General features: G+C 46.5%; 1 protein-coding gene across 2 annotated transcripts in view; it reads left to right on the top strand.

Annotated features, from left to right (window-relative positions):
• Window positions 1-20,082, top strand: part of gem (transcription factor CP2 like gemini) — an 87,135-nt gene that overhangs the window by 50,344 nt on the left and 16,709 nt on the right. The window contains exons 14-17 of one of the 2 annotated variants that reach the window (XM_084607637.1): window positions 1,622-1,691; window positions 4,157-4,271; window positions 9,217-9,307; window positions 9,953-10,002. In XM_084607637.1, the coding sequence (XP_084463763.1) occupies window positions 1,622-1,691; window positions 4,157-4,271; window positions 9,217-9,307; window positions 9,953-10,002 (326 nt within the window). Of the gene's footprint in view, window positions 1-1,621; window positions 1,692-4,153; window positions 4,272-9,216; window positions 9,308-9,952; window positions 10,003-20,082 lie in introns of both variants that reach the window. The other variant, XM_084607636.1, reaches the window with a different exon arrangement.

Below are 20,082 nucleotides of genomic sequence, written 5' to 3'. Positions count from 1 at the left end.
CTACTATAGTTTACTCGGGTATGGTAAAGTGAAACTGATGTCTCAATTCATTTTTCATAGACAACTATATTTTTCCCGATTTACAGTAAAGACATTTTTGGTAAACATCGCTTATAGTAAAGTGCGCCTAGCCGCCGCGACGACTCCCACGATCTAACAACGCCACCCACGCACTACCTAGAATCGCGAGGCAGTTTTTTGTATTTGAAAAAAAAAAAATAACACCGTGTGTTCTTTTAAGCGGCTTTACCACCAGGCTTAGCAGCATTCAGGAGAAGCCTACTTTACGGAGGAATCGGAACCGTGATGGAAAGCACGCAGCGCGTGGGAAAAAAAAATGTAAAGCTGTCTACAAACATGGAAAGGAGGTGGCGTGGTCCGTTCAGAAAGTAAAGGAGAGTAAAAGTGTAGCAAGAAATAGGGAAGGGGAAGGAACGAGCAAACATTCAGAGCACTGTGCAGCACGGAGCATGAGGCGCAGCGGAGGGAAGAAGTGGAGAGGCAGCGTGTGTGGTCTTGCAGCACTTGACTGCCACGCGCATTTATCATTTATTGCATTTTAAAACTCAGAAACAGTAAAAAGTGACATCGTGTTCATGCAAGGCTTTGGTTGTCACATGAAATCAAACTTGGTTGTATTCATAGCCACGTTGTCCTCGTGCTTAACAGGTACTTTCACAGGATGTAACAAATTCTTATAATTGAAAAACATTGCACATAGAAATAACAAAAAAATGCAGATATTTCAGTTTTTTTTTTTTCTTTTTCATTAAGCAACAAGACATGTTAACTACCAGGCAGCATCTTCAGGACCATGCCACCACCAACAACTGATATAGGAAAGACCCTGCTATAGTAAAGATTTTTGATGGTCCTAGTGACTTTACTATAAAGGGGTTCTACTGTACTAGTCAGCTGCATCACATCAGATTTGCCTTTTCTTTATGTAGGACTCAGGCAGTTTGCATAACTCAGTACGTCCAGGAATGTCGCAAGATATGAGATCTTCGCGAGGTGGATTATCTATCAGTGCTACGATGCACTATTCTTAATACTGTTGAGTATTCGAGGCTTTTAGCGATTTCTCAGTAGTACTAGTTACTTTATCATTAGGATGGTCGAGCACCTTTGACCTTTTCTGGAGGCAGCTAATCTTGGACTTTTTGCGAGCAATCTTGGTAGCATTGCCTATGTGTCTGTAACGGGCTCAGTCAGGCTTGCCATTTTTTGCGGAATTTCAGTGATACCGTTGCATTATGAGTCTCTATTGAATGCCAGTGTCAGTGTACAATAGTCCTACAGTGGTTTTAAATAAACTATTACTCGCCCAACTGCAGTTAGTGTTGTTTTTATAAAAGAAGTATTGTGCATTGTAACATGGCTCTTTCTGTCACTACTGGCATATGGTTTCCGTATTGGAATTTATAATTAAGGCGTTAGTGCAAACTGGAGCACAGTATCACAAGGTGCATGTTTTGATGTTGCTGTAGCATGTCCTGTAAGTGTCACTCACTCAGACATGCAAGCGCCCTTCGTGTTCTTTGCTGCATGTATTCATTTCCTTGTTTTCTTTTTCAATTGATGTCATGTAAGTTCTTATTGATTTCTTGTGTGTGTGCAGAAACCCGGGGACACCAGGCAGCTCAACCAGTGATGTGCTCGAAGTCTCTGATGCATCTCTTTCATCGCCGGTAAGATCACTGGGCCATTATTCTTAGAGCTTCTCATATTGGTGTTCACATGCTAGCCTCCCAGGTCACAATTTAGCCATCATAGTTTTTCTTGGTCACCACTCTTCCAGTCGCGCAAAAATGGTTTGGCAGGATTACTACTGTTATGCACAACTGAGTAGCACATAGCCTTGTTCTCCTGAAGCAACATTTGCTCTTGCCCATGAAAGCTACCGCTGTTTCTATGCCAACACTTTTCGGTTGCTCCACTTTTGGGAGTGGCCCTTCATCAGGAAAATTCCGTGCTGTCAGCTCATGCTGATGCTTTGGAGCAGACTACAGCCAAATCCCATTATGGAGGTAATGCAATCAATTGCACAGTAGCTCGATATAGCATAAATTCGTTTTATATACCGTATTTACTCGCATAATGATCGCACCCCTGAATTTTGAGGTCAAAATTCCATTTTTTAAATTCCCCGCGTAATGATCGCACCCCGAACATGGAGCCGCCTGGTGGTTGATCTGCAGTCATCCTGCAGCGAATGCATTCCGACGAGTTCCCAACCTAGTCTAGTAACGTTGGAGTTCCCATGATTCCATGCTTTGCGGCGTTCGCCATTTTGCAATTCGGCAGCGTCGTAGCGTGCTTTGTGTTTTTGTGCGAGTTTACGCCATTTCACCATGGGGCGGTATGCCAGTTACACCGCCGCGTTCAAGCTCAAGGCTGTCGACTATGCACTGGAGCATGGCAACCGCGCTGCTGGTAGGCATTTCGGCGTGGACGAAATGAGGATACGCTATTGGAAGAAGCAGCGCGAGAAGCTGATGGCTACGAACAAGACACGGCGGGCTTTCCATGGACCCAAAACGGGCAAGTTCCCTCGTGTTGAGGAGGTGGTCCTAGAATATGTGAGGGACCAGCGCAAGGATGGTTGTGCAGTGTCATTAGAAATGATACAAACGCAGGCGCGCACAACTGCCAGGAAGCTGGGAATCACCGCAAAGGATTTCCGCACTAGCTCCGGTTGGACGACTCGCTTTATGCGACGGAATGGACTTTCCCTGAGGCGGCAGACGTCGTTGTGCCAGCGGCTCCCAGCCGCGTATGAAAGCAAAGTGATAGACTTCCATCACTTCGTCACTAGGCTTCGCGAAAAATGCGGTTACCTCATGTCGCAAATTGGAAACGCCGATCAAACTCCACTGACGTTCGACATGCTCCGGAGAACAACTGTGAACGAGAAGGGTGCTCGGAGCGTCCTCGTGAAGACGTCTGGCGCAGAAAAACAGCGATGCACAGTCATGCTTGCTGTGACGGCCGACGGGCGGAAGCTGCCACCATACGTGATCTTCAAACGGAAGACTATTCCGAAGGGAAACTTTCCCGTGGCATCCATATACGTGCACAGATGAAAGGGTGGATGACTGCAGACCTGATGGTCGACTGGATCAAGACTGTTTGGGGAAGAAGACCAGGAGCATTTCTGCTTCCCTCGCTTCTGGTTTTGCACAGTTTTAGGGGTCACCTTGTGGACAGCGTGCGTGCCAAGCTGAAAGAGCTGCGCACGGACATTGCAGTCATTCCTGGCGGCCTGACTTCGCTGCTGCAGCCTCTCGACGTGTCCTTGAACGGTCGACGACTTTATGCCGAGTGGATGGCGATGGGCCAGCATGATTTGACGCCGAGCGGAAAGATTAGAAGGCCATCCGTGGAGATGCTGTGCTCGTGGATCACAGAAGCGTGGAGCAGTATCCCCGACGAGGTAGTGGCTAAGAGTTTTAAGAAGACAGGCATATCTAACGCTTTGGATGGAACGGAAGATGACTTCCTGTGGGATTGTGAAGATGCTCCCAGCGACGACACTGCCGTTTCCGATGAGTCGTGCAGCAGTGAAAGCGAGGATGGCGAGGATTCAGACTTTGATTAGAGTACTGACGAAAAAAAATAAATGGTCATTGTGCACTCCATGTGATGCTTAATGTGCGTGTTTATTGCGAAGGTAAGCCTTACTCAGCTTTTATTTTTGGTTGTAATCGAGATATATGTTCTAAGACGTCTGACCTGCAACTTGTTTGCGTTTTCGGTGCTCAAAAATTTTTTGTAGAAAATTTACCCCGCTAATGATCGCACCCCGAAATTTGCGTCAGTGTTTTAAAAAAAAAAGTGTGATCATTATGCGAGTAAATACGGTAATTCGAACTTTTTTCCCGGTCCCGTGAAGTTCCAATGAATGAGCTTTTACTTATTATAAGTTATTACAGTGTAATAAGCATAGGGAGCTCTGACCTCTCTCAACACGTCTTGCACCGATGGTATACGGCCTTATATACCTAGCCCCCGTTTGAAGGAGTGGCCATTTTTGTTTTCAAATTACTGTATGTGTTAACAGATGTGTTTGTCATGTGTGCTATTCATTTTCTCCCCTTTGCGGAGGTGCGAAAGGCGGGCTGACATGCTGTTTCTTGGCTTATTTCACCAGCAGAACTATCAGTCCCCGAGCTCTCAGCTGTCATCGGAGGCCACTGCCAATGAAACGGCTCACTGGCTGCAGCAGAATCACTTCGCAAACTTTACCCGGACCTTTGCAAGTTTTTCTGGTAAGTTTGTAACACATTTCTCTTTCTCCCTATTTTGTATCTTTTTCATCAACAAAACCATGTTGACGGGAATACCCTGCAGCCGCACCAGAATGCGGCCCAACTTGCACATTGTTACGATGCTGTTTCGGCAGTCACAAACAATTCATAAGATTTGATTAATAGTTTGAGCTGTTATGATACTTCAAAGCAGTGTACTTGTTTTGCACAGTAGCTCACTTTTTGACGCCTAAAAGGCAGAAAATTTAGGTTTAATGCAAACTTAATAATAGGATTTTCTTATTATTAATAGCTATGTTACAGCTTTCCCTGAATGTAATGAACCTCAATGCCATGAATTCCTCAATGTTACAATATTTCTCAACTTCACAGTTCTCTCAGAGTGAGTTTGTTTAAGAATTTCATGTAAGAACTGTGGTTGACATTGATGTAAGCAATCCTATATACCAACTATCTCTCAGCTAGAGCTTTGTCGGTTGAAATTTGATTAAATGAGGCGAAAGTTCCATGACTGTTGATCACAAAATGTTTCTCTCTCTTTAGAACTTCATAAAAATGGGAGTTAGTGTGAATGTTTGCCTTCTATTTCGTAGCATTTATTTTCAGATTTGGTGTTAAGCATGAAACTTTTTTAGCTCCTGTTGTTGACTACCTTGGGGCGACATTGAGCCAAAATCGAACGCCAACATCCGGTCTCCAATTTCTCTTCATGCGGGAGCCGAAACGGGAACATCCGGGCACCAGACAAGATTTAATGAGGCTTTCATACACAGAGTGTCGCGACGAATAAGGACAATGGGACGACGAACCACACAATGCTGACTTTAAGCTTGTGGTGTGTCCTTCCTTTGTCCTTCTTTGCCGTCATGCTGTGCATATGGAAGCCGGACGTACCAACACGCCCAGCAACTAGTTTTAAGATTTAACGAGACGAGTTCTTTGTTCTCTAAGATTTCCGCTTCTCCTACATCCTTATCAGGCCTGCATTGCATTGTGGCCACATTCGTTTCTGTATCATTGTGCATTTCAGTGCTATCACTATCATAGTTACTTAAGGGGGACACCCCTCTTAGAACTTTTTTCCTTATTTATGGGTGGATCTGACGGAAACTTGCACCATTAATGTACTTTTGCATGCTGATTTCAAATATCTGATTAGTTTTCTTGTAGATGAAATAGCTTTCAAAATATTCCCTAATTCATGTTCTTCGTTTGGAGGTGAGGTAATTACTAAACACTTTATGGCATGAGGAGAATAGCCCTGCCAGAGTGATCTAGAAGGATCATAGAGTGCCGCTAGTCATGAATTAACGTGGTAGAAGAATTTGAACCAAAGTTACAATAAGTCAAACTTTTATGAATAAAAGCCCAGGTTGGCACCTAAGATTGATAATTAATTCGGTAAATGTTGCCGCATAACAACTGTACATATTTTTGTCCTACGGCACTGTCGAAGGTTTTCTCTTTCTAACAAGACAAGAATGAGAGCTATAGCACAAATAGACTAAGAGATATCTCTCCTCCAAAATTGCAGCACCCTCAAAATTGCAGTTTTGAGAAAACGAGGAAAAACACTTCACAGCATGTAGGTGTAAATTATGTCAATGATTGATATGTCAACAAGATCAGAAACAGGTGGAAAGTGATCTGAAACGAAAATTAATGGCCTATGCCAATTTGAGCCAAAGTTACGCAATAGGAAACGCTTGAAAGGAAAATTCCATTTGGGTACCGAAGACAACATAACCTTCTCAGCAAATTTTCTTTTGTCGTCACTGCATTTACCTTGGTTTCATGAGACTCGCAGGATTCCCTTTCTAGAAAAAAAAATTTTTAAAGCAATAGCAAGAACAGGACCAGAGATATTGATCTTTAAAAAATGCAACACTACCAAAATTGGGGGACTGTCGGAAGCAATCAAGCCTCACGGCATTTAATCAGGAAGGGCAACCCCAAAGACCTCATGCTATTAAAATGCACCAGGAGCATAGTCGGGGTGCATGCTGTCGCGGTGTTTTCTTTTTTCTGTTTTAGCAACGCCAAGCGAAGCCGCCCGCTTCTTTGCAGAACGTACGCTACGGTGCAAGTCCTTTTCTTCAGCTCTCCTGGACCCAGTTGCTGTCACATTTGTACTGCATTCTTGCAGAATTGCTGCTGCTGTATGCTTGCAGCCGGCATTGAAGCGCAGCACAGCTTCTGCTGTGGCTGCTTCCACAGCAAACAGTGATGAGTGCCGCTCTTTGTGGATCAAGGTCCAGATGACCGAGTGGAAGCTTTCGTTCGAGTTCTGGGTCTTCCCCCGAATGCACCTCTGCAGCAGGCTCTTCTCTGATAAACGACTATAAACAGGCAAAAGAGCATTAGCCACATCTCTTGGCAGACTGTAATTGTGCTTTGGTGCAGGCTCCTCTTTTGCCTTTGCAGCGTTGTGGCGGCACCATGACTTCTCACCGGTAGGACACAAACTGTGTTTGGGGCAGTCATCAGTAGATGTGATGTGGTAATATGTCGCCATCACCAGCTCGCTGCATGGCATCCACATCACCTACATTTGATCGAAGCGCTCGGCCATAATATATTGCCAGCTTGTCAACTAGATCAGCTGTCAGCCTTCCTCTGCCACCAAGACTTTGAAGCACCCTTGTGTCTCTGCAAGAGGTTGCGCAAAGCTGCTCCCATACGCTTGTGCACGTGATTTATGCAGTCCTCTTTGACTATTTCAATGTAGCCATAGATTGCAGCATCTTTAAGAGCACTGAACGTGCGACTGTCCCCATCGCATAGCATGGTTGTGTAGCGCATGTTGTGGCGCTGCAGAGATCTTTCAAACAGAATTTTGCCAGCCTCTACTTCCATTTGACCAGCCTTGGAGTTGGTGTTTTTTTGGCACTGGTGGCGTGATTTCCAAAGTTCGTAGCCGTCAGTATTTGGCTTGGGACCAATTTCGCAGCCCAGACAAAAGTTTGACAACACCACATAATCAAGCACGTAACCAGTGAAGAGTTCCACCACGGCACCGACGCCTATATGTGATGAGTGTCCGCGCGTCATCCATGTGCCGTCATAGCACACGGCAATGTTCCCCCTATGCCCAAAACACAAGTCATCGTAGACCTTCGCCACTGCCTGCGCGGCTTGTGCCATAGCGGTCGTGGCGGCTCGGGTAGCAGCGGGTTGCAGTGTGTTCTTCAGATGCCGTTGAAACGTCTTGTTGTGCATCCCGCGCCGCGACAACCCCATCGCCGAAAAGATATCGTTCATTGCTGTCTGGCCGTTACCGGTCGACAGCATTGCTCGACTAGCCAGAATATTCAGCTCAAAAGGATTGCACCTTTTCTCGCCGTCAACCCTCCGCGAGTTCCACTCGGCCGCAATCTCACCGCAGTTGTCGCACAGCACGATCAGTTTTACGGCGAGGCCATAGCTCCGGTCGCTGGTAATTAAACGCACGCATCCACGACACGTTTTGCACCGCACGGCATCCAGAAGGATATTCACAATGCTGAGGTCAATTACCGCATAGGAGGCTGTTCCGTCCGCATCTGACTCTGCGGACGCACCACTTGCATCGGCGAACAGTGCGGTCTTTCGTGCCGTCGCCGGCGTCGATACCAGTCTATCAAGCGTAGCCTGCTCACGGGCACTCACTTGAGTTATGTCACTGTTAGTGACAGGCGCGGTATCAATACGTACACGACTGCAGTCGGCACGAAGAACGGCGCCGTTGTCCAGCGGAATCGGAGAAGCGTCGCCGCCCGCAACGTGATCGTCACACAATCCCGCAGCACTGGCACTTGCTTCTTGCACAGTATGCAACGAAGTCGCATTCTTAACGCGTTTCTTTGGTTGCTTTCGCCCGAACTTGTGCAAAGAGCGGTACTTCTTCGCGCCTGGCATGACTCTCGCGTTGCACTAGCGTGGTCGGCAGAAAGACAAAATGGCGTCACTGGGAGTCCGCATTTCAGGGCTAGCTAGCCGGAACCAACCAAACGACGCCATTTTGATCACGTGCCTTAACCGGCCAATAGTAGCGCGCGCTGCATGCTATCTTTTTGTTTGTTTTTTATGGGGAAGGCGGAGCGCACAGGGTTGCTTTCCGAAAGAAAAAAATAAGCCGAAAGCGCGCGCTTTCGAACAAGACCAAAATCGCCGCGGTGGAGCGCGTAGTTCTCATGCGCCGGGCGATCGAAATTGGGTGTCGTTTGTCCACAATTTAAAGGGCAGTGGGTGTGGTACTGCATTTTTTTATCGCTATAACTTCATAAATACGCGGGGTATAAGGATGAAAATTTGCGTGCAGATGCGGAATGGTGCGAGGAATACGAAAATGAAAAAATTGAAAATCCGATTTTCAGACCGATTTTCGGTGCCAAAGAGCCGTGTCCCCCCTTAAGCCGATGAGTGGAGCCTGATGAAAGGAGACGTAGGAAACGTCTTGGAGAACGTGATCGCTTTGCGAGTAATACGCCTCAGCTGAAGACTGCTCGCCCCTGCCCGGCAACGTGCTGTAACCCGTAGCCATTTCATGCTTACGTCTACTCTTGATCACCACAGAGGCAGTAATTTTTTAGCTAGTTCACCACGCAGCTTCCTCCCTCGGTCAGAAGTAGGGTCTGAACTTTTCGTCCGCATGTTGAAGGCATCTTGGCACTCCTGATGTTGAGGATGTTGCCATCTCGCAAGAACGACTGTAAGGAACTGGGCACGTGAAAACTGTGCTACAAAATTATGGACTTTTCCCAGTTTCGCAATCTGCAAGTTTAACTTCATTGTTAGGCTCCAAACTCTTGGTGCCCTTCAAACGTAACACACGTATTGGCTCGTTAAATGAATGAACAGGAAGAAAACGTCGTGCTTATGAAAAGTTAGACCATTTTCGTCGTCACATGTTTAGGGTTGATTGTCAAGCTGCTTTTCTAATTAGTAATTCTTGTGGTCTTGTCAGGTGCCGACCTTCTGAGGCTCACCAGAGACGATCTCATCCAAATCTGTGGTCTCGCTGACGGCATTCGGCTCTTCAATGCTTTGCACTCAAAGTAAGTGTTGGTCTGCATTGCTTGGTCTCAATGTGGATTCCTTGACTTGACACCTGAATTGTCCTGAGTTGTGCTATCGAGACTGGCGGCACTTTCTAGTGTTGAAGATTTGCCTGAAAGGGCCAGTTTCAAACAGTCATTAGTTTCCGCCAATTAGTGATTATAATCAGAGCTTTTAGATTGACCAGTTGGGAAACTCTGCTCCCATAAGTGACTAATTTTAATGCGCATTTTTCGAGGGCTTATGAATCGTCACGCCATCTAAAAGTGGTCAGTAAGAAGCTTTCCGCTATTACTGTCATTGCCTTCTGGAAATCAGTTGTTGTTTTTTCAGTTTCCACCTTAATTATCTCTTCGGCTGTTATGCCTAAGAAGTTTCACCGCTGCAACTCCTTAACTGATTTTGTTTTCCTGGCTTTTGTGCATTTATCAACAATCTGAAAATTTGCAACTTAGTTAATGGCCACGGGGGCCACCACTTTTCGTTAACACCCTAATTTCGACCAATCAAAACTGCCAATTGTAAATACATGGGCCCTGTGGGAAGTTTCACGACTGGCAATATTAAAGAGCTCTGATTGTAATTGTATTTGCCTTTGGCAAACAGTGCTCATGAATTTACCAATCATTCATCTTCCTTTTCAGGACTATTCGGCCCCGGTTGACTGCTTATGTCTGTCTGCCCTCGGAACATGGTAAGCCAGAAAGCCGCACTAAGCGACGTCTTTTTCTTTTCTTTTCTCTCTCTTTTTTTTTTTTTTTTTTTGTTATTATGTGGTCACTCTAAATTACATAGGCGCTTCAACTTTGATGATCACGTGGATGCAGGAAGTGGTTCCTCCGCTAACTCTTCCTCTCTCTCTTGTCATGCATTAGCCGGAAAGTCATCTGGGCCAGGTACTGCCTCTCACTGCTTTTTACATTGCACGGCTCGGTTCACTTTTGCATGGCATGGGAACAGCTGTTTTATTTCGTAGTAGTTGCCATGGGGGATCATTAATTTCCTCCTCTCCACCGATTGCTTGTAAATGGGCCTAGTGGAGTATTTTAATTTCTTCTTTTCAAAGTTATGCCGTGGAAAAATTGTTGCTTGCCTATGCAGTTAAACCTCTGTGTAACGAACCTACATGTAGCGAGTTCCTCGATCTTATGAAGTTTTTCATTCTCCAACGCCACCCCCATTGAAGTGCGTGTATTTCGAAACTTCATGTAACGAACATGTCTTAGCAGTTGACCTTGATGTAATGAACTCGCGGTGCTGACTTGTCTCTTAGCTAGTGCTAAATTACTGGAAATTTGGCAGAACCTCGGCAAAATCAGGACGATAAAATGAGAACTGACGTGAGAGAAACGTCTATGATAGCAACGAGTGACCGCAGTTGATACCACGCGCCGCATTTCAGCGCCGACGGCGCACCTACATGGAAAATGCATGGAACGTGGCACTACAGTAGTTAACCAGCAAAAAATAATTGCAGAACAAAGATAAAGAGACTCGGGACACGCAGTGTTCGTCCATCTCTGCCACGCGGTTGCTCGCGGGTTCTCGCGAGCAACCGCGAGTGGGAACAAAGGTGCACACCGACGACGCGAGGCAGTGTCTGTTTCCTAGGGGAGTAGTGATGGTCGAGCGGAAACAAGCGTGAAGACACGCGCGCCTCCTTGCTTGGCGATGGCACAAATGCATGCGCTCTCCCCCAGACTGATTCCTTCTCCAGCCCTCTCCCTACTCCCTTGTAGATGCGTCACGCGAGCCGCGCCAGAGGTGGACCATAGTAGCTGTTCCTGCGCCACAAGGCCGCCACAGTCGCGCTGCGCTCTCTCTCAGCGCGACCGCGAAACATTTCACCTCTTCTATAACTCCGCATCATTCTGATTTACTGTAAACACTTTCAAGGTGGCTTTCCTTATAACGAATTCTTAATCTGGTTATCGCTCTGCGTTGTTCTTTTTGGTCATCACACGAAAACTGGATATAACGATAACCTGGATGTAACATAACATTGCGGACATTTTACAATTTCATTATAACAAGGTTTAACTGTATTCCTTACCATTTTCCAGTGACAGAGAAGCTACTTTCAAATACTGTGGGGCTCTAAAGTCAACGTATACCGTAACAGGCACTTTTGCAAAAAATAGAGATGTCAGAAGCTAAGAAAGGTCATAGGGGTAAAAGGCAGGTATGCCTGCAGTGGGCCATCTCCACCAGCAAAAACTGTTGTAAGCCCTGTGCTTTTTTTTTTATTAATATTTCTTTTTCTTTTTTTTTTTTTTTTGTGCATCCTTGAGGCGAAACATGTTTTTCTTCACTTCTACCCAGCAATCGCATAGTTTGAAATTCTCTCAACATCATCATCATCATCCCTTTCTGAATCGAGCAGCAGCAACAGAAGTTCACTTTTTTCAAATCCGAATATCTCGGGAACAAGCGTATTTTTTGCTCCTGAAACTGTCAACTGATTCATAAAAAGGGATAAGAAAAGAGGCAGTGAAACTTTTTTAGCAAGAAAAGAAACCTGCGAAGATGTCGGTATCCTCTCAGGGACGTGCAGTGAAGACAACGCTGCAGAAACGAAAAATGACTACAAGGGATGCAAACGCATGTTTCCACGCCACTAGCAGCCACTTATGTATACATGTCAGCAGTGTCTTGTTTCACGATGCGGAGGCTGTAATTGTGCATTCCCTAGCATCAAGAGCCTGTTGTTGCCTTAGCAGTGAGTAGGATCTGCTGGGCCTGTGTGCGATTAGGTCGCTCTATAACGGACTCTACTTCGGTGTCCTCATTCTTGCACAGCCTTGGGCGACCCTAACCCCCCCTCCAATGGCGTTTCGAAGGGATGATGAACCCCACTCATTTTGGCTTCTATCCGCGCCTGCCTCAGACGCAGCTGTGCAAATTCGCAGCACAGAAAATCGCCAGCCTTATAAACAAAATGAATAATTAGAAACCATTTGGGTCTGATTGGCCCGAAATTAAGATGGGCTAAAGGAAAGGTGGCAGTTCAGGTGTGCGGGGCGTGTGTGTGAACACGTTGCCATTGTTTCTATTGTTTAATCATATCTACAGTACAACCTCGATAATTCGAACTCGGTTAATTTGAAATCCCAGATAATTCGAAGGTTTTCTGCGGTCCCGTATTTTCCAATGTAAATTTGGCCGGATAATTTCAACAGGCGGCCTGCGCCAGCCCAGTTAATTCGAAAATTTGGACTGCTATGCGGCAATGCCTGATCCATGTTTCGCCGCAAACCCGGCGAAACGACGGCCCTACGGAGCCGCGAGGCAAAACCACATAGTAATGGTGATGATTTATAGGCGAAGCGCCCCAGCCGGAGCACTCTCTGCACAAAAATCGGTCCACAGTGCGCCTCGCGCACCGCCGAAACACGCGCCTGCAGAGGAGAAGACGTGCTTCACTGCAACACGGCGGGCATACCGGTTTTTATCACATGACCTCGCCCCCACTCCATCCCTTGGTGTGCTTCGCCCACTCTTCCCCCGTGCCTCTGACGCTGCAAGTACGCCACCACCACCGCCGCGCCGGTCTCGCCTGCGCCATTTCTTTGTGTTGTGCGCTGTGGTTAGGGGTCGGCTACTGTGCCATTTTTTTGGGCGGGACTGTGCAGAAGTGCTAGCTTTGTGACCGTAGCAGTGCAGAAATGCCAAAGTACAAGACTTTAACACTGCAGCAGAAGTTCTGCTTGATCCAGAAAGCAGGCAAGAGCGCTTGTTCGAAGACCGAGTTGGCCAAAAGGCATGGCGTGCCCCTCTCGACGTTGTCCACAATATTGAGCAACAAGTCAAAAATACTAGAGGCTTACGGCAAGACCTATTCTTCGAAGCGGTCACGAGTGCGGGCTCCCACGTATCAAGATGTGGAAGCTACTCTGCTTCGCTGGCTGCAGAAAGCAAACGCTGCCCACCTTCCCGTCAATGGAACGCTACTGCGGGAGAAGGCCAACGACCTAGCTCTGCGCGGGTCGTTCATGCGCGGCTGCCGCCAAAGGATGAACTCATCTACAGGCACAATAAGAAAGCCTGGATGACAGGTGCAATATTTGAAGAGTACGTGCGGCAACTTGACCGCAAGTTCGCGGCCACGGGCAGGAATGTCCTATTTGTCGTCGACAACTGCCCGGCACATGGCGACATCCCACATCTCCAGGCCATCAGGATGGCATTTTTACCTCCGAATACCACTTCGATCTCACAGCCGATGGACCAAGGCGTCATTCACCACACTAGGAAGATTTATCGGTACCACCTGCTCAAGCACATGCTCCTTTGCTACGACAATGGCAAGGAGTACTCCATCGACCTCCTCGGAGCCATATGCCTCATGGTGTACGCTTGGAAACAAGTGGAGCCCACATTGATCAGGCGGTGTTTTGAACACGCTGGTTTTTTCAGTGAAAGCACTGTTGATGCCGATGCAGACCACCCATGTACTACTACTCTTGACGAAGAAGGAGCAGAGTATTGCGACTGCATCAATGCGCTCTGCGCACAGGATTAGTCCAACGCAGTCGGCTTCGCCGAGTATATCAACATTGAGAGCGAAGAGCAGACTGGCTACTCTGACTTGGAGAGTGAGATCACTGCTGGTACGAACATGCACGATGACAGCGACGATAGCGACGACGACACTGACGAGCCTCCCCGAGCACCTGCTCTTGGTGAAGTTATCGGATCGCTGAACGTTATCCGCAGTTTTGTTCAGTGCCGCGGTGGAAGTTCAGAGATGTTTCGTCTATTTGACCAACTCGAGAGCATGACCTTAGGAGCCGCAAACTACCGGACGCGGCAAACCAGCATCTCTGATTACTTTCAGTAGTAATTCAAAATATGCCGAATAAAGGTAACACGTTCCTGCAACGAATTTTTTTGCCAAGTCTTATTTCTTGGTGTGTTCGGTTAATTCGAAAACCCGCTTAATTCGAAGATTTCTTGCGGTCCCGATGACTTCGAATTAACGAGGTTGTACTGTACTTATGGTCACAGTATTCCGTTTTACAGTATAGTCAAATCGCGATATAACGAATCCCGCGGGACCGCAAAAAATTATTCGTTATTTTGAAATATCGTTGTAATGAAAAATCTGCAAAACCTCAAGTGAAAATGTTGCACTAACTCCAAAGCTTATTTATTTGAAGAAATCAATTATTTTCTTCTGCTGCGTGCAGCAAACACGACTGCGCACTACATTACACCACTACAGCACATACACCTTCCACTTTCCGGAACACCTCATTGCGTGCGTGATTGCACCGAGCGATGAAAGAACGAACTTTGTTCATGGGCAAAAAAAACAACAAAAAACATCAAAGTTCTCTATGACCCCATCTTTAATGCTCCCTGAACTTTGAAAATCTTGTCTCGGTCCTTCATAATGTTCGCGGCAGTCGATGGGGCAATGTCGGTAGCAGCCGAATCGCTTTTTCCCTGCGTCGATTTCTTGCAGTGAAAGCAGCTGCATTCATATATTCTTGGCACTTCGCTGGCTAACATCATCGCCAATCTCGCACAAACTTCGCAATAAAATAATCTGCGGCAAAAAAAATAAATAAAAATACCGTCCCGCACGTGCAAATGCACGAACGACTGAGCCGCGTATGGCACACAACACAGGAAGAAAAAGACGCAGGCAGCTGGGCCTGCTGGCTACTGCGTAATAAACCATAGCTTCATAGTGGCACTAGGAGCTGGTCCTAGGTGTCCTGATGATGATAGCTACAGCCCACGGACCATACACACAGATTCGGCGGTTTCTGTTTTGTTTCACGCAAGAGTTGCAAGCTGCGGTGCTGTTAACTTTAGCCGAATTCGTAATACAGTGTACTCTCGTTAAACGGAACCTCAAGGGACCGGGAAAATATGTTCTGTTTATCAGGAGTTCCGTTTACCGAGAGAATGGGTTCAGCATTGCGCAATCAGCTTCCGCGGTCCCGACACGACAGGCAGGCGCGGAGTTTGTGATTTCCGCGGAAGTGAATCCCGAAATGCAAAATTTCGATAATAAGGAGAACAGTATACAATGGGCAAGAACTTTACTGCACAAAGTACACAGCGAACATTTCTTTTTTTTTTTTTTTTTTTCTCAGAGTACAGGATTATTAAAAAAAAAAAAAGAACAGACCATTTATTCTTCTGCTGGTAGGGTAGTGGGAACTGCGATTTAATTTAATGGCTGCTGAAAAATGATTTTATGCTTGATTGTTTTAGCTCTCGCAGCCGCTTCTTCTGAATAGCATCACCCATGCTGGACAGGCTGCGGAGAAACAGTTCGGAGCCATGTTCTCGCTGGAAGAAGCTCTTGAGCATTTGAACGGCCGACTCCGCTTGTAGTGGTATCACCACGGGGTCAATATCTTCGTTCTCGAGCTCTTCCTCCTCGTCATCGGTTTCATCGGGGGGGCAGACATCGGCTAAAATACTCTCCGCAGTATTTTGCGGGCATGTTGCCACGTCACAGTCAATTCTGACATACTCTTCAAATTCCATGCCCATCGCAGCACAATTTTCCACCAGCAGATCTCCCTCAGCTGCATCGCAGACATCATCAGGCTCGTCCTGTGTGCAGGGTTTTTCTGCCGTTGAGGCAAACCCAGCATGCCTAAAGCAGTTGGCAATGGTCGTCGCGCCAACCTGCCGCCAAGCGTCATCAAGAATATAAATGGCACGCAGGACATCCACCTTGTAGTCCTTCCCTCGGTCCATACATAACACCATCCTCCGAAGAAGGATTTTGCAGAAGCGCGACTTCAGTGCTTGAATTACACCCTGATCCATAGGCTGTAGTGCTGTGGTGTTGGCTGGCAGGAATTCCAATGTGATGGACTTCAGCCCCGGCACAGTGCCATGTCCAGGGCAATTGTCCACAAGGAATAAAACTTTCCTTTTCTCTCGCGAGAAGCGTGCATCCTCGGGACAAATCCATTCTGTAAAGATGACCTGCGTCATCCACGCCTTACCGTTGGCCTGGTAGGAAACTGGCAAGGTGGCGACATTTTTGAAGCAGCGAGGATGCTTGGTTTTTCCGATTACTAACGGCTTCAGTTTGTTGCTTCCAGTCATGTTCGCACCGATGAGGACGGTCAATCTGTCCTTACCCAGCTTCTCGCTGGTGCACTTCTCTCCTTTGAATGAGAGGGATTTTGAAGGCAGTAGCTTGAAAAATAATGCCGTTTCATCCACGTTGTAGACGTTTTCAGGGTCGTACTCCTTTAGAATTTCGTGCAGCCTTCTTGCTTTCCTCGGCAGTTGCAGCTTCCCCTGAAATGGCACGGAACACTACACCATTCTGGTCTTTAAACCTAGTCAGCCACCCGTCGCTGCATGAAAAGCCCTCAATGCCGAGCTGGAGAGCGAATTCTTCTCCTTTAGCACGAATGAGTGGTCCGCTGATGGGGATGTTTTCGCTGCGGGCCCTTCGCAGCCAAAGCACGAGGCACTTCTCCAGATCCTCGTGTTCAGCGGCTCGTAGTCTTTTTCGCTGGGGACCAAAGCATGACGTTTCGAATGCCGCCCGCAGCTTGTCCTTGTCTTGGAGGATTCTCGTCAGGCTGCTCTTCGGGACGCCGTACTTCGTCGCAAGCGCCGTTTTAGTAAAGCGACCACTCTCGAAGTCATTGATGATATCCATCTTCTTTTCCAGTGCAAGTGCATTGTGCTGTCGTTTCTGCGTAGCCATCGGATCCTGACTTCGCGACGAAATGTCGCTACGACACCGAACAAAGGTTCTGAGGCTTAGGCCTAACTGAATACGGAACAGCACGCACACCGCGACAACAAGCAGTGACGCGGCGCACTGTGCGAGAAAACCCGAAACTGCCGAAACCACCACAATAAAGTGAGCTAGAATTGGGTAGTGGGCTCACTCCTCAGCCGGCGCCAGACATTGCGATGACGCCGCTTATGTCAGCAGATTCTAGATCTGCACGCCTCCACAGGGGGCCGCCACCGCTGCCTTCAATGTAGCAGCGCGCGGCACTGCGCGGTGCGCGCTGTTTGCCGTTGCCTGCCTTCCTCTTCGCTGCTGTATTCTCGCCATTGCGGAGGTTTTGTTTTGCGGTGGACGATGTGACCCAACGAATTGTGACTTTTTATACGAAGATGCCAACCCGATGACAAAACCATTGTGCTAGGCTGCCGGACACGCTTATGGGAAAAGTGCCACGATTCGAAAGATATGTGGCTCTTGGAAAATAATGGGAGCGAATATAAATCCTCCCTAATGGATAGAAATACACGATGACCTGATCACATCAATGACACGTACACCAGCCTAGTTTTTTAGTTGTATTTCATTCTATATGGCCTTGTGGAAACAATAAGCCAGGGGAAGTGAAAGCAGGGCCAGCTAGCCGGATTGTCGACATGCTGCATCAAGGAAGCGCAAACCAGACACAAATGTGAACAAAAAGGAGGACCAGTAGTTAGGAAATAATTTTATTCAATGCATTACTAAGCGTCAAGAATGCGCTGGTATATCTGTTGACCACAGCCAGCATATTATAGCTGAAGTGATTATAGGCTACTATTTCACAGTACTGGGTATGTTGCTAAATAGAGTCTAATGAAATTGAATTGCGAATCTTGTAAAGCCTGCTAACCGCGGCGTCGCCGGGAGCAAACAGCTTACTCGGCACAAACTTCCGCGACAATGGGAACTGTCAGTTCAGCTTTACTGCTTCTTGAGCAAGCTCGAAAATATGACGGCCTGTGGGGCGATCATTCATGACTTGAAAACCACTGTACAAGGCGCAAATACGACAACACAAGAAAAAAAAAAAAGGGACACGATACATGTTGCGTCTTTTTCTTTTTTTGTGTTCGTAATGCAGTTCATGACACGAAAGAAAAACTCCGTGAACACATTTTCGAGAAACACTGTATACGGCGCAAAGAAGACAACACAAGAAATAAAAAAACACCATGTGAGCATGTGCTGTCCTTTTCTTTATTGTGTTGTCTTCTTAAATTTGCGCCGTATATACAGTGGTTCTCGAAAATGTATGTTTACGGAGTTTTTTGTTTTTTTTCGTGCCATGAACTGCATTCGGGCAGAAAATTAATTGATGCACTCGGAGTAGTAAAAGACACGCTTCAGCGAGAAATCGGGTGCTTACAACATATACGCCTGCCCTCTCTCAGTTAAGATTAACACGGATGCATACTTTTTGTCAAGGAAGCAGTGGAGCCACCGTTCATCAAGCCGAGATGCCTACTAAATGCTTGTTTTCACACTCCTAGAGCTCCTGTCAGGTCCTTCCCTATCGATCAGAACACAGTGTCTACACGAGAACAGCTAATTCGCAATTGTGCAGTTATCTGTAAATTTTCAGATTAAACTGCTGATAATGGACGGAGGATGCGCAACTGCAAGCTTTTAAGATGTGTTCAATAATGACTTGTGGCATTGTGGCAATTTTTATACACCTTTTTTCCATAAACAGCATCGACAGTAAATTCACGATTCAGAAGGCAGGCGCGACAAAAAGGTGCTGACAGCTGCGGCCTATTAGGAATACGGATACAGCTTTGCACGTTACCCGCGCAAATCTACGTGGCTCTGTACTCTTTATCATCGCGGCCGTGGATCACAAAGTTCAGAAAATGGAGCTATCGAACGCCGCAGTCATTTTCATACAAGCGCCTTAATTCACTTTTCGCCAAGGACGCCGGAGAGAAATCGGACACGCCTTTGCAGTTAGAAACCTCTTAGTTCATCGTATAGCACCAGTAGTAGCACAACTTGCTAATATGTCCAACCTCTGCATAGCTGCCACATGCAAATCTAAAAAGCGTGGATGAAGACTGTGCGTTTTTCTATAGCGAGAAGGCCGCGGTCGCACGAACGTAACCCCTCAACCAGAAACGCTACATTGAAGTCTCCGGGGGCGCCACCTAGTGCATGTAACATACACTGTGTCAGGGAAGGAGCCCCCGTGAGCCCACTACCCCATTCTAGCTCACTTTAGCCAGGAGGTCGGGGAGGTTGAGGGGGAGGGGGACAGTGATGCGCACTGCGATGGCACTGCATTTGCCCAACTAGTTTTGGTTTCGAGTTTGCTTTCAGTTCTGTTTATGCGATGGTCGAAAAACTTGAGTTCTGATTAACGAGATTTTTTTTACATTGCGTTGATAGAAAACCAACCAACTCTGATGAGTTTGTTCCGTTCAACCGATTTCCGTCTATCGAGAGTCTACTGTACTGATGTTCCAAAATTATAGAAGAAGAAATAAAATATGTTCGTTATTCTGAAGGATACGCTATTTTGAAATTCGTAATTCTGAAATAGTTTTACATTTAAAGCACAGCAAATCTGCCGGGAATTCTTAAAGATTCGTTAATTTGAAAAATTCGTTAATGTGGTGTTCGTAGTAACGAGATTTCACTGTACTTGGAACAGTCAAGCCCTGGATATTTCAAATTATCAGCTATATCAAACACTCAGATTATCCCTTTTAAAGTCCTACTCATAAAATAAAAAAGTTGCATACATGCTGAACTGAAAATTTTCTGGTCTTTTGATATATACATCAGTGCTCCACCTTGACAGGGATCGTTTGTACAGTCGAAACTTGCAATAGGTAATGAAATCGCCGGGGACAGCAAAAAAATTCGCTTTCGCAAGAATTTTGTTGCCGCAAAAATGACACCGAAAAGATAGAAAACTCACAAAAAGAACATTTATTGCCAAATGTCAGTTAGCTTGGTTTGCCAAGCCTTGCCTTGCAACAACTTCATAGTTCTACTTTCACATTG

The sequence above is a fragment of the Amblyomma maculatum genome, chromosome 6, assembly GCF_055883805.1.
Source record: "Amblyomma maculatum isolate TAMU_Amacu chromosome 6, ASM5588380v1, whole genome shotgun sequence".
Classification (NCBI taxonomy): domain Eukaryota; kingdom Metazoa; phylum Arthropoda; class Arachnida; order Ixodida; family Ixodidae; genus Amblyomma; species Amblyomma maculatum.
The sequence above is the reverse complement of the archived record's forward strand: the minus strand, read 5'-3'. Positions and strand labels throughout refer to the sequence as shown.